The 15,063-nt window shown below is 38.8% G+C and overlaps 1 protein-coding gene across 1 annotated transcript in view; it reads left to right on the plus strand.

Annotated features, from left to right (window-relative positions):
• Positions 1–15,063, plus strand: part of ASAH2 (N-acylsphingosine amidohydrolase (non-lysosomal ceramidase) 2) — a 72,365-nt gene that overhangs the window by 10,013 nt on the left and 47,289 nt on the right. Inside the window, 3 exon segments of the mRNA XM_011938756.1 lie at positions 4,454–4,630; positions 5,954–6,081; positions 7,272–7,349. Coding sequence (XP_011794146.1) covers positions 4,454–4,630; positions 5,954–6,081; positions 7,272–7,349 — 383 coding nt within the window.

Consider the following 15,063-nt stretch of genomic DNA (forward strand, 5'->3'; position numbering starts at 1 on the left):
AAAAAAAAAAGAAATAAAGAAGGAAAGAAAGAAAGAAAAAAGTTAAATGTGAGTGAGATTTGGACATGAATAGACATAAAAGCCAATACTTAACATAATATTCATGCTGAGTCTGAAACTCTTGTCAGTGCCTTGTGTGGATTAATGTATTTAATTTAATTTAACTTAATCCTCCAAACAACTCTATGAGGGAGCTATTATTATTATGTCATTTGACAGATTGAGAAACCAAGTTTGCAGAGGATTGAGTAACTTATCCAAGGTTGCACAGCTAGGAACTATCAGAGCTAGGATTCAAACTTAAGCATCTTGGTGTCAGAATTCATGCTCATTTCTACTATACTATACTGCTTTTCTGAAAAATGAGATGGTTCTAATTGGGAAATAGTATGGTCATTAGCAGAAAGGAAAGAACCAAAAGGTAGACTTTGGCAGGTAGAGTGGGGAGGAGTTTAATGTGTTTGTAGATGCTATCAAGTCAATAGTGGGCACCATTTATCTGTCTCTTCCTATTTTTACATCCTCGTGCAATCTGAGACCCAGTGGGAAGGCCGTTAAATGAACCCACTTAGTTTTCCCAAATTAATCCAAGGGAAGGTGTGAGAAATAAATGTAGCTAAATAAGTGCTATTAAGATTATTTATAACACCTACTTCTATGCAAGTTCTCAGTCTCAGCTTTAAGATAGATGAAATTTCCAGCACAGAATGAAGATTATGGAAGATCTCTGTGCAGTGGGGCAGGACAGGAAAACAGAAGGACTTTCTAGGTTTTTCTATGTCATGCTCCCAAGAGTGTCAGCGATAGGAAATGGAATAGAAACTGAAGACAGAAGTGAGCTGTAGACATAAATGTAGCTGCTTTGTCCTATGTTAAAATGCCTTCCTTTCACGAACTGGGAAACATGTTATTTTCAATGGCTATCTTCCTGGCATTGTTATATATATAATTAGGTTTTACGTTTTTCTTTTTTTCCCCCCTAGAAGTCCCATATGTCTGACTTCATATCAGAGATTGTAGTTTAAAATAAAATTCATGTGTACTGTTTGTAGTCTTTTTTGTTTTAAAATTCAAGATTCATAATTTCTGTGTTTTTTTTTTTTTTTTTTTTTTTTTTGAGACAGAGTCTGGTTCTGTCGCCTGGGCTGGAGTGCAGTGGCCAGATCTCAGCTCACTGCAAGCTCCGCCTCCTGGGTTTACGCCATTCTCCTGCCTCAGCCTCCCGAGTAGCTGGGACTACAGGCGCCCGCCACCTCGCCTGGCTAGTTTTTGTATTTTTTAGTAGAGACGGGGTTTCACCGTGTTAGCCAGGATGGTCTCGAACTCCTGACCTTGTGATCCGCCCGTCTCGGCCTCCCAAAGTGCTGGGATTACAGGCTTGAGCCACCGCGCCCGGCCAACTTCTGTGTTTTTAAGGGCTTGATTCTTGAGTAGACATGAAGAAACGCATTTAATTCTAAAGCCCTAATGTCACAGTTCTTTAGGAATAAATAGGATGGGGTTAAGGAGCTTTAAAGTTGACTTGTGGCTCTTTTTCTCTACTACCTTCCTGTCTTAGCCGTAAATTGTTAAGAACATCAGCTTCTGACTTTAGTTCAGCTTTCATGGTGTCACTTCATTGATCATTTTCTCTTCTCTTTACAGACTTTTCTTCTTCATGAGTGTGGTGGTTACAGTATGGAATAATACATGAGAGTGATGAGGGATTGGGGCTGGAGTTAGGATTAAACAGAAGGAATATAAAAGGATGTTAATCTAGTTAGATTATACTTCCATTTGGTATTTGTCTTGCATCATAGGATTGCTTATGTGGACATGGTAACCAAACAATCAGTCTTTGGGACATGGAGAGGTTAATGAGGCAAGATGGTTATGACTGGAATGAGAATGGCGTAGATCTTCACCTGCAATAGAAGAGGTTGAATGGTTATCTTCATGTATATTAAGTACATAGCACAGAAGCCGCTACTCCCCACTTACCAGCAGTGACTGGAACTGGCTTGCACAAGTTCATGAGAGCCAATTTGTAAATATTCAGGAACATTGTGAGCTGGCTGTTAAGCTTTGGGTAGCTTGAAATTGATCCTGATGAGGAGTTTTTACACCACAGAATTTGGCGAATACAAATGAGGGCTTTTAATTTTATTGCATGTTCCGGAGAGACATTTCATCAGAGTGTCTATGCCATCCTCGAGGTAAACATTGCTAACAATTGCTTTGGGTTTGACACTTCTGCTGGATCTTTCTTTTTCTTTAATTAATGTTTGTGTGTATGTGGTACATATATTTATGGGGTACATGAGATGCTTTGATACAGGCATTCAATGCCTAATAATCACATCGTGGAAAATGGGGTATCCATCCCTTCAAGCATTTATCCTTTGTGTTACAAACTGCTGGATCATTTTAAAATTATCTTTCACAAAAAGTCGCAATGATACCAAACTTTAGATTGCAGCTTATTAAAGCATAATCAGCAACAGGTACTCAGCAACATCACCAGTATTCTCTCTGGTGTTTTCTTGATGTATCTGCACCATATGAAGACATTAGTCTTGCATTTGGATGTTCATTGATTGACTTATTCACTAAACATTTGCTGAGTTTCTTTGTATTAGTTGTTTATTGCTGTACAACAAATCGTCTAAAAACTTAGTGGCTTAAAACAGCAATAATACATGTTGTTCAAGGTTTCTGTGTGTCAGGATTCCCAGAGTGGCTTGGTTAGACGATTCTGACTTGTTTTAGAACAAGTCATATATCATCACTTCTGTGTCATGATGTGGCACTCAGATGCTGGCTAGGGCTGTAGTTGTTTGATGGCTTGACCAAGGCTGAAGAAATTACTTCTAAGGTTGCTCACTCAGATGGCTAGCAAGTTAGTGCTGACAGGATGCTTCCTATCCTCTTAGGTCTCTCCACAGGATTATTAGGGTGTCCTTGCATCATAGGGGATGGCTTCCCCTAGACCAACAAGTCTAAGAGTTCGTTCAAGGTGTACTGAATTCTTCATCTGGGAAATGAGGTAGTAGAGTAGCTTAAAAACCTTTGCAGTTTCTGCTCACTATGCCTGAGTTGCTTTTCCACCAGATATTGCACAGCCAGCTTGCTTTCTTCATCTAAGCCTCTGCTAAAAGAGTGCCCCTCTTTAGAAGATCTTTCCTCACCAACACCCACTAGTTTCTTTTTCCTTATGCAATAATATTTTTCTTCATAGCATTTATCACTCTATGATATAATATTTAATATTTATTTGCTTGCTTACTGTCTTTGTCTTTCATTAGAATAAAAATATCTTCAAGACAGGAACCTCATATATTCTTTTGCTTAGAGCAGCTGTTGAATGATGAATGAATAAGAGTACTGGTTCTCTAGTTAGATGTGGTTCTGGAGTCTGGCTCTGCTACTTATTAGATCAACAGGCAAATTATTTAACTTTTGTATAATTCAATGTTCTCAGCTAAAAATGGGCTTAACAATACCTGTGTAGCTCTTGAAATTATAATAAAGATTTTTAAATACATACTATATATAACATACCTAGCATTGTGTTTGCTCATAGCAAGAATCCATAAAATGTTAAGTATTGTTATTATTATTTCATTGTTATTCCTATGATAATATCCTCAAACATAGAGTGAGGGGCCATTTGAAAGGGATGTTGGCCAGGCGCGGTGGCTCACACCTGTAATCCCAGCACTTTGGGAGGCCGAGGTGGGCGGATCACGAGGTCGGGAGATCGAGACCATCCTGGCTAACACGGTGAAACCCCGTCTCCACTAAAAAATACAAAAAACTAGCCGGGCGAGGTGACGGGCATCTCTAGTCCCAGCTACTGGGGAGGCTGAGGCAGGAGAATGGCGTAAACCCGGGAGGCGGAGCTTGCAGTGAGCTGAGATCCAGCCACTGCACTCCAGCCTGGGCGACAGAGTGAGACTCCATCTCAAAAAAAAAAAAAAAAAAAGAAAGGGATGTTAATATAGTTTGGCTGTATCCCCACCCAAATCACATCTTGAGTTTTAGTTCCCATAATCCCCATGTGTCCTGGGAGGGACCCCATGAGAGGTAATTGAATCATGGGGGTGGGTACCTCCATGCTGCTGTTCTCATGACAGTGAGTTCTCACAAGAACAGATGATTTTATAAGGGGCTTTCCCCTCTGTCACTCTGCACTTCTCCTTCCTGCCATCATGTGAAGAAGGACATGTTTGCTTCCCCTTCTGCCATGATTATAAGTTTTCTGAGGCCTCCCCAGTCATGCTGAACTGTGAGTCAATTAAACCTCTCTTCCTCACAAATTACCTAGTCTTAGGTATGTCTTTATTAGCAGCATGAGAATGGATTAATACAGATGTAATTAGTATAGATCAGTGATTTAACTCATCAAAGCCTTTTCTCATGTTGAGCTCCTATGTTATCCCTCTTCTTAGTTCAATTACTTTTTTTCTTGAAGGTCCTGAACAGACTGCAGAGTAAATATGGCTCCCTGTACAGAAGAGACAATGTCATCCTGAGTGGCACTCACACTCATTCAGGTCCTGCAGGATATTTCCAGTATACTGTGTTTGTAGTTGCCAGTGAAGGATTTAGCAATCGAACTTTTCAGCACATGGTCACAGGTATCTTGAAGGTAGGCAAAGAGCCCCAGAGGCAGCTGTTCTTTACCATTGCTTATAAGTATTTTAGGAGTGATTGGATGTGATATGAAGAGTCCCTGTAGGATTTGAGTCTGAGCATAGTATTAGCATGTACCATTCTTTCTCCTCCCTGACTCTCTCTTAGCTTCTGATTCTGAGCTATGGGCTGTTAGGGCTGAGGCACGGATGATTGGAAAAGAAGGCTTCTATGGGAGTAAGCCCAATGTAGTTATTTAAATAGACAAAACATTTTGGTTTGGGGTTCTTTGTAGAGGGCACTACATAGTCTGTTCTTTGCACAAAGTCACACAAAGAGAAACCCATGAGGGAGCTAAAAGTAATTACAAATAATTCTAAGATTTTAAAATATTTCCCAAAGTACAAAGAGAATCCAACTTATAAATACACATCCCAGTTTTTCAAGTTCTCTACTACAGATACAGACCTCCGTGGTGCTCCTGACAAATACCCTTAAACTCCTCTCCTGTTTCTGGTTTGAGCTGATACTCTTCTCTTTTCTGTCTTCCAGCTTATTATTTTCTTGCATAGGATCCTTGCTAATGTTTTGCTTCATTTTATTGTATTCTAGGCTTATTCTCTATTTTTTTCTTACAGTGTCATCCCCAAAATTCAGGGATCCAACTAGCATAGGCAGAAATTGCTTTACAATGATGTTTTGCAAACCGAGGCTTGCAATGTATTAAAGGCTTATGAAATCAATTTTATGGGTTGCAAAATACATTACAAAAAAATGCTAAAAAATAGATTGTAAGATATAATGTATAACACACAGTCAGGGTATAGTTTGCTTTGTGAACTTTTGTTTTGGGATGCATATGTTGATGTGTATTAAGCTATGATGAAAAATGTATGTCTCACTGTAGTTCACAGTCAAAAAAGTTTGAACAACTCTGCCTTGGTAGTAGAATGGCAAGGGTAGGGAGGTGGAAACACATGTTAGCAAAACTTGTATTAGTGTTGTAGGAGTCAAGTCTCCCATTTTGGCTATCTGAAGTGACAAATTGAGCTTCATTTAGCAGTCCGGAGAGACCAGCAGATGAGGCTTTTTGTGAGCTCGGGCATTAATCAGTACTGTGCTTCCACACAACATGGCATTTCCTTTATTTCCTTGAAAGCCATTTCTGTTTACCTCCAGAATGGCAACAGCAATGTGGTTCTCCAGCTTTTATCCCACAATGTGGACACATTAGAGACAAAGGAAATTGTTTACAGGGCTCTTCTGTTTGTATTGACTAAGTCATTATCCCCACCAGGATTTCTAAGCTTATAACAGCTCCCTCTTTTTTAACCTTCAGAGCATTGACATAGCACACACAAATATGAAACCAGGTAAAATCTTCATCAATAAAGGAAATGTGGATGGTGTGCAGATCAACAGAAGTCCCTATTCTTACCTTCAAAATCCGCAGTCAGAGAGAGCAAGGTGAGGAGAAATCTTCAAAATGATGTCGTTTCGTTCCCTTTAGGGAACAGCAACAAAATCTAAGTACAGGGCTGTTACTTGATGAATATGGTGAGGTCCTAAGAGAGTATTATAGCTACAGTGTCTTAGAAACATCTTTATAATCTAAGACAAGTAGAAACAAAATGTGATGTAGAAACAAACACCAGTTTATTCAGGAATCTTTCCACTCTGTTGATTATGGGAGCCAGTGTGGATGTTTGAAGTACTCTGGGCTTTGAAATCAGGAAAAACTGTGGCCTCAGCTTAGTGTTATTGCTTTCTAATTATGTGACCTTTAGTGATTTACTTATCTTACTTTATTGTCACTCAGCTTCTTCATGAGTAAATGGAGATAAAAATGTGCACAATGCATATTTATTAAATTAATGAATAGCTCTTTTATCATGTGTTATCCAGAATAAATCATCTTAGTCCACAAGAGTGTGGCTAGTCAGAGAAAATAAAAGGATAAAGAATGCGGACAGAAGAGTAAGAAATAAACCCACATATTTGAATGGAAAAACTAAGGGAGAGCATTTTGCCTTTTTGTCTTTTTTTAAGTGGTGAACCAGGTTTGTGACAGAAGAGAAGTGCTTGGTTACTGTAACACTGTAAAATAATATCACAGTTTTAACTTGACCACTTGACATTTTAACTTGACCACTTGAAATTTTTCTGCATATTTTTCAATGGCTTTCAAAGGAAATGATTTTTAGAAAATGTAATCTGATTTCCCTTGAGAGGACATAAAAGAACACTTAAATTGCAGGTCTTGAATGCTTTTGAATTTGCAAATTCCCTGCTCTTTTAAAGAGATTTCATTAAAAATTGATATGAGTGGAAATTTCAAAGACAAATCTCTTTTGTAAGAAATACATATATGTTATATAATATTGTATATTATATAAAAGTATGTGTATATTATATAAAAGTATGTGTATTTCAGCTCCAGTTACTTGACCCTAGTCCCCCAAACTTTGATCACACTTACATACCCTTTCCTTAGCTGAGAAATGAGGTACTGGATGCAGTTCACAGAACCACTGTTTGTCAAGACATCTCACTTACTGAGAGGCATTTTTGTTTTTGTGTCAGCTGCTACTGTTCATCTTACATGAGGGTCAGGCTCTAACACAGAACTGACTGTGCTTTTCTGTTTTACTGACTAGGTATTCTTCAAATACAGACAAGGAAATGGTAGTCTTGAAAATGGTAGATTTGAATGGAGATGACTTGGGCCTTATCAGGTACTCTATTTCCTTTTTAAAAATAATTCTGTCTGGGTAGATTTTCTTAATTAAAGAGAGGGGAAAAGAGACCAGAATAGTACCAGCACACACTGAGAATAAGTTGTGTGGTTAAGAGTCCAGGCTCTGGAGTCAGACACAACTGGGGTCCAGCCATGGGCCTTGTACAGGGTTCTCAGCCTCTCAGGGCTTAGTTCTGCACTTGCAAAACAGATTTAATACAAGGATGATAAATGAGGGATCTTGGTGAAGAGCTTGGCACAGCATCTCACATATGATATAAAAACTCAATAAACATTAATGCTTATTATGTCATCAAGATCTCACATGTGGAGCTTCCAGTAAACAGTTCTCTCCTAATAAAATGAAAAAACAATCTCACCAACCAGGAAAGTGATTATGTTTTTGAGATTATTTACCTGTGTTTCCCTAAAAGGATTAAGTCCAATGTAGGACAATGCCAAATAGGGATAAAATAGAACTGAGAACACCTAAAGGAAGCAAGTGAGGGAAAATTACAGCTGGGGCCAGCTTTTAGCCCCATTTTCTGGGAGTGACAGCATTTAGGAAAGCACACGGATTTTGTTTTCTTGAAAATAAGGCATTTGCATTCATATGTGATTTTGGTTACTGCAACTGGCCTGACTCAGGAATTGACTGGGTGGGTAGCATAGTTCCAGACTCTTTGACCTATGGACTTGCAAATGATGCAGACATGCCCTAGGGAAGTATCAGATAGAGCTGGGTGCTAGAGTCAAGTGGTTTGGGTTCGCTCTGGGCTCTTGTCCTTATTAGCAATGTGACTTTAGACAAGTTCTGTGATTTTCTTCCTGTTTCTCATCCCTAAGTATTTTTGAGCATACTGTGGGATAAAGTAAGTATTTAAAATGTTGATAATAATGATTAGAAAGATGATAAAGGATCTGCCAAATGGAATTATAAAATATCTAAGTGAAAGATGCTATGTGAATAAAACTCGCAGTAAAAGTGACAAAAAAGTGGTGAAGAAAAACATTAAAAACTATGATTCATAGTTCACACACCAGAGTTGGCCCTAAAAGTAGGTGGAGAACAACATGGTAATAAAAAGTTCAGGTCTTAAGGTAAGGTTAACTTGGCTTCAAATCCCAGCCCTCTGCCACTTACTAAATCTGTGGCCTGGAGAAAGTAACTTAATCCACTTAGACCTTAACTATCCTATTCGAAAATGGGAATATTAATACCCCATAGGGTTGTCTGAGGATTAAATGAGATAATGCATACACAACTCTAGTTCTGTGCCTAACACAGAAAAAAGTGTAATCATTTTAGCTAAAAAGGAATAGAAAACATCTTCTACCTCTTCTCAATAATTCCATTATTAGAATGCTTGCAATTCTTAGCATTTGAATTCCTCTTTTGTGTTAAAAGTGAAGTCACTAAAAGCTCCCTAATAAAATTTGCTATATGGGCTGACATAATAGGACTTATTCTTCTATTACAATGAATTTATCTCTTGATTAGTTGCCCCTTAGCATTTATTTAACTCAGCACACTTTCTAAATGTCAGGCGTGTAACTGTGTGAGTGGAGTATGTTATGATGAATAAGGCATGGTTTCTATCTATAAGGGTCTCACAAGCCGGTGGGGTGACTGGGGCAGGAGACAGAGATAAATAGATAGACAAGTAACCATAACATGAATCAGATGACCAACAGCACTATCACATGGGCATAAATAATTCTGTGGGAGTTTGGAGGAGGTAGCCCTGAGTTTTTCCTGAGAGCACCGTGAAAGGCTTCCAAGAGAAAATGACATTTGAACTGGACCTTCAAGGAGTCATGGGATTTCTCACAGGGTCATGAAAAACAGAGACTCATGAGGCCAGAGTGTGGGTGAGGTCAGGGCGTGGGCAAGAGGTGGACTGGAAAGGTAAGACAGGTCCAGATTCTAGAGCACTTTAGTGGAGCATTCAGTTACAAGAAGGGCAGGATAAGAGCATACATCTCTGCTAGTTACACTGAGTATCCCAAATTTGTTGGGACAAGGGGATAGAGTCGCCCTTACAGTTTCTATTTAACTCTTGGCTGAAGGACCAAGACCATTTACAATTCCCTTTTAGTAGTTTTTGAACCTTTTTTTTTTTTTCCCTGAGACAGGCTCTTGCTCTGTTGCCTAGGCTGGAGAGAAATGGCATGATCACAGCTCACTACAGCCTCAAATTCCTGGGCTCAAGTGATCCTCCTCCCTCAGCCTGCTTAGTAACTGGGACTACAGGCGCTCACCACCACACCTAGCTAATTTTTTTTAAATTTTTTGTAGAAATGGGGTCTTGCTTGTTGCCCAGACCGATCTCAAACTCCTGGCCTCAAGTCATCTTCCACCTCGGCCTTCCAAAGTGCTTGGATTACAGGTGTGAGCTATTGCACCTGGTCAGTTTTTGAATCATTTAATAATTGGAACAGAAAATTCAAAAATACTATTCTTTTGGCCAGATGTTCTTTGCTTCCTTACATACAATTATAGCACATATCTGGAAGTCCTTCGGTCAACTGTCAAGGTTATAGCAAAGCTTTTCCATCTGCTGTGCTTAACACCCTGCAATAACTTTCCATTGTTTCTGTAGCTGCCGTATGTTATCTTTGATGTAATTGCTCCTGCAATTGCCTCTTGTTTCATAGTGTAATTGCTCTTTGAACACGTTAAAAATGATCCAAAATATAAAGTCAAATCTGGGCTGCTAAGTAACTCACCCACCACATGTAGGTGCCTGCTGTTAGACAGAATCCCAAGGTGAGAGGAGTCTGGAAGCACAGCAACTCAGAATCACAGAATATGGAGATGACCTAGTTCAACCTTCAGCAGAGGAGCAAGGGCCTAGAAAGGTGATGTGACCTGCCCAGCATCACAGCCAAGATTGTCTTCTTCACAATGAAAACCATATTCGAGTTCATGATTCATTCCTTCTTACTTTCATTTTTGTTTTCAGTTTTTCATTCAGCAAGTCTATACTAGGGACCTACTATGAGCCATGTAGTACCTCCTTGGAATGATGTATTCCCTGGCCTTGAAATCAGGAATCCAGTACCTTGGAATCTAGTACCCATATTTGTACTACTGGAGTGAATCCCTTAAACTCTCTGAGACTCAGTTGCCATATTTTCAAATGTGGCTATCATATCTTCTCTCCACACAGAAATTATTATGGATACACTGATGAACAAATACACATGGAGTTGCTGCCCTTATAGGACTTCAGTCTACTGAAGGGGACAGCAGTCATACAGATAGGCATACAATACATGTAAAATTATAATTGGGCTCAGTGCTAAGAAAGGCAGATGTGTAGAACTATCTTAAAGGAATTTGACCTTGTCTGAGAGATTGGGAAAGGTTTCCCTGAGGAAGTGACAACAATGGGAGCTGGAAACAATGGGAGTGACAACAATGGGAGTAGGAATTAACTGGAAAAATGGGGGAATTGGAAAAGAACATTTAACACAAATGGGGAAGCATTTGAAGAACTGGTAAAAGGTGTGTGTGGCTGGAGTGCAGGGGTCAATGGGGCAGGGTGATGCAAGACAAAGTAAGAGATAGAGATTAGATGGCATGACAAAGAATTTGTTGTTTTATACCAAGAGGAATGAAAACTCATTAAAGTGTTTCAAGCTAGGGTTGGGAGTTGGGGCTGTCAAAGGGTTGGGAAGAGTGTGGACTTGAGGAATGAAATAAAATTATGTTCCTGGAACTGTTCCATGAACCATTAAGCTCTTTACAATTGTTAGGCCACCATTTGCTCTAGTTGCTCTATGTCAGAAAAATCTATGGTAGAAAATTCTATGTCCGAAAAAAATTGCCATCTTGTGCCTTTTTCCCCTTACACGAAAGCATTCAATGTTTTTTCTCCAGACATGGAGAACATGTTTGGGATGTTCTGAATTGTGAATTAAAATATAAGCTGTGTAACATTTACAAAATTCACTTTGGGAGACTCTGTAAGATACCCCAAAGGGTCTGTCATCCAATGGAGGAGAATAAACAGAACCTTGAGAGTCTCGGATGCAATAAGACACTATGTGTATGAAGAAAACATGAAGGGAGAAAGCAAAACAGGTTTCAAATGTCTACATCAAAAAGAAAGTCACAACTGCAGATAATCTGAGTGGCAGTTGTGGTCAGTGGAAGAGGTACTACTTACACAGCTACACTTACAAAGGCAGCTCTGAGACAGGTGAGGAGGCCAACTTATTTCTTCAAAGATACTGCAACTGAAAAGGCTTTGTCTTGCTTTTCTTCCCTTTGCCTTCCTCTTTTCTTCTGCCAAGTTTTCTTCCTTGAATTTGCAGCATCACATGGACTCCTCTTCTCCTTCCTTCTTCTTCTCCTTCCTCTTCTTTTCTTCTTCCTCCTCCTCTCTCCTCATCTCCCTTTTCCTCCTTCTCCTCTTTCTCGTCTCCTTTTTTCTCCTCTCCTCTCCATTGCCTTCTATTTATATATTGCAAACCTTTTATTCTTATAGTCAGTGGTCTTGTAAGGGGGCCCTTTAAAAGCATATTTTTAAGATGACAAGGGCAGTGATTTGTGTAAGCTATTTGAATCATTTGTGTAAAAAGTTAGAAAAATCCTATTTGTGCTATTACACTGATTTATTTGAATGGTATTGACTTACAGAACTCAGTTGCAGTATATATAAAAATCTTCTCTCTCATCTATGACTATGACTTCTTTATTTAAAAACTTTTTTATATAAAATATTTTGTTTTTAATTGACACAGAATAATTGAATTATTTTTCTTGAATTGTAATGTCTGACTGTTTATTCTCTGTGGCTTTCTCTATTCCAACTCTACATTTTCCCCTCCGTCCACTTAACCCCACTCAAATTGCAAATGCTGAAACCTTAGTGACTGCCCTCTGTCAAACCATTCTTGTTCTCTTTTTTTCATCTCATCTTGTCTTTGTCTTCCTAAATGCCTTCTCTATCATTAGCATGAATGCTGGTTTATAAAGCCTTCCTCTCTGTTTATTTTATTTATTGCTTTTATTTAAAAAATAGGCGGCCGGGCGCGGTGGCTCAAGCCTGTAATCCCAGCACTTTGGGAGGCCGAGACGGGCGGATCACGAGGTCAGGAGATCGAGACCATCCTGGCTAACACGGTGAAACCCCGTCTCTACTAAAAAAATACAAAAAACTAGCCAGGCGAGGTGGCGGGCGCCTGTAGTCCCAGCTACTCGGGAGGCTGAGGCAGGAGAATGGCGTAAACCCGGGAGGCGGAGCTTGCAGTGAGCTGAGAACCGGCCACTGCACTCCAGCCTGGGCGGCAGAGCAAGACTCCGTCTCAGAAAAAAAATAAAAAAATAAAAATAAAAAAAATAAAAAATAAATAGAGACAGGGTCTTGCTATGTTGCCTAGATGGGTCTTAAAGTCCTGGCCTCAAGGGATCCTCCCACCTTAACATTTCAGAGTGTTGGGATCACAGGCCTGAGCCATTGTGCTTGGCCCCTGCTTTCTGTTTCTACAACTTTCACTGAACCTCTTTTTCTTGTTCTGCTCCATGTTATGAAACTTGATGCTGTCTTCCTGCTCTAACTTTACTTTCTGCTTGCCTGTATTCTTCTTCAGTGGGGCTTGGTCATGGTTGTGCAGTGATCTTTCATCCTGGGTCAGGTTCACCCCCCTCTCCTGCCGGGTAGGTGAAGGTGCCTAGTAAGGACTTTTTGATGACAAAGATGATGACTGTTGACTGATAACAGAGATTGATCACCCTTGTGTAGTTTAAATTGTCCCAAGTTTAGAAACCAAAGTCATAAAAAAACAGTTGGCTGGAGATATTGGACAACTTGATTGTTAGATTTCTGGAAAGTTCTTACTTAACCTGAAAAAAAATCTGGGAGATGATTATTTTTTTCTAAGTTTTTTTTTCAGTATAAAAATAGTGTGTGCTTACCATAGAAAACTTGAAAAATAAAGAAAGTAGAAAGGAAGGAAAAATTAAATTAAATTATACTACCTCAAATCAATCATGGTTAATATTCAGGTGCATTTGCTTCTGTTCATTTTTCTATGTAGAACATATAATAAGAAATACACATGACTAAAAGGTCTTTCTGTAAATGTGGATGCTCACTTGATTTCACTCACTGTGCACTAGAAGCTTTAAAATACTATGAAAATATTAACAGTGTTATTTCCATGTACTGAGACCATCAAATATCTGTTTCTTTTTGTAGTGATCCTCTTCTTTTCTAATAATTTTTTTGTCTTAAAGTCTACATAGTCTGTTAATGTCGCTAACGCAGAATTTGCCATGTATATTTTTCTGCAATTTTCTTTGAACTTTTCTTTGTTCTCACATTTTAAGGGTGTCTCTTATGAATATCATATAGCTTTAGTTATTTCTTTTGTACTCTGACAATCTTTGTTTTTTAAGCAAATTTAATGTATTTTCAGGAATTGTGATGATCATATCTGAACTTTTCTGTATCTCCTCACTTTGTGTTATTTGCCTCACCTTTTCAGTGCTTCTTTTTCCTCCTCTCTCACCTCTTACGTTTTTTGGATTAATAGTTATTTTTAAAATATATATTTAAATGGCAGATTGTAGTTCATAAAAATGGCTGCAACAACACAATAATTGCTCTTATTCCACATTTTATCCAAAGTGACCTTGCCACTCTCCATTAAAAGGTGGAGATTATTTTCTTAATTCTTGAACATTGGCTGGTCCTGTGACTGCTTTGAACAATAGAACAATGCAGAAATGATACTGTGCCAGTGCTGGGGATAGTTTTTTTTTTTTTTTTACTAGACTTGATTATTATTTTAATTAATAAACTGTATTTTTAAAAGCAGTTTCAGGTTTACAGCAAAATCGAGCAGGAAGTACAGAGAGTTCCCATATGCATCTTCTTCCAATACGCGCACAGCCTCCTCGACTATCAATATCCCCCACCAGAGTGGTACATTCCTTACAACTGATGAACCTACATTGACACATCATTAGCACCCATAGTTTACCTTAGGGTTCATTCTTGGTGCTATATCAAGTAATTTTTAAAAATCTTCTTTTCTTTTGTATATTTTCTAAAATTTCCACAGTAAGAAGAAAAATTAAAAAGTCAAAAAATCATCTGGGGATTCTGACACTCAGAGATAGCTTCATAGTCTTTCAGACTTTTTCTAAGCACATTTATACTTTTTTCTAAAAAGGTGGGATTTTATTATATTTACAGTTTGTTAACTCTTTTTTTAATTTAGCAATACCTTATGAATATCTTTCAATGCCAGTTAGTATTTTAAAAATCACCATTTAAAAATTGCTATGTAGTATTCCATTCTATGTATCATACTGTACTCAACTAATCAGCAATCATTTGTTATTTAGGTTGTTTTCAGTGTTTTCTGTTATAAAATACATCATGATAAGCATTTTGTTTTTGAGACAGAGTCTTGCTCTGTTGCCCAGGCTGGAGTGCAGTGGTGCAATCTTGGCTCACTGCAACCTCCACCTCCTGGGTTCAAGCAATTCTCTTGCCTCTGCCTCCTGAGCAGCTGGGATTGCAGGCGCGCACCACCACGCCTGGCTAAGTTTTGTAGTTTTTTAGTAGAGACGGGGTTTCACCATGTTGGCCAGGCTAGTCTCAAACTCCTGGCCTCAAGTCATCTTCCACCTCGGCCTTCCAAAGTGCTTGGATTACAGGTGTGAGCTATTGCACCTGGTCAGTTTTTGAATC

This window comes from Colobus angolensis, unplaced genomic scaffold (genome assembly GCF_000951035.1).
Source record: "Colobus angolensis palliatus isolate OR3802 unplaced genomic scaffold, Cang.pa_1.0 Scaffold177, whole genome shotgun sequence".
In the NCBI taxonomy this organism is placed as follows: Eukaryota; Metazoa; Chordata; class Mammalia; order Primates; family Cercopithecidae; genus Colobus; species Colobus angolensis.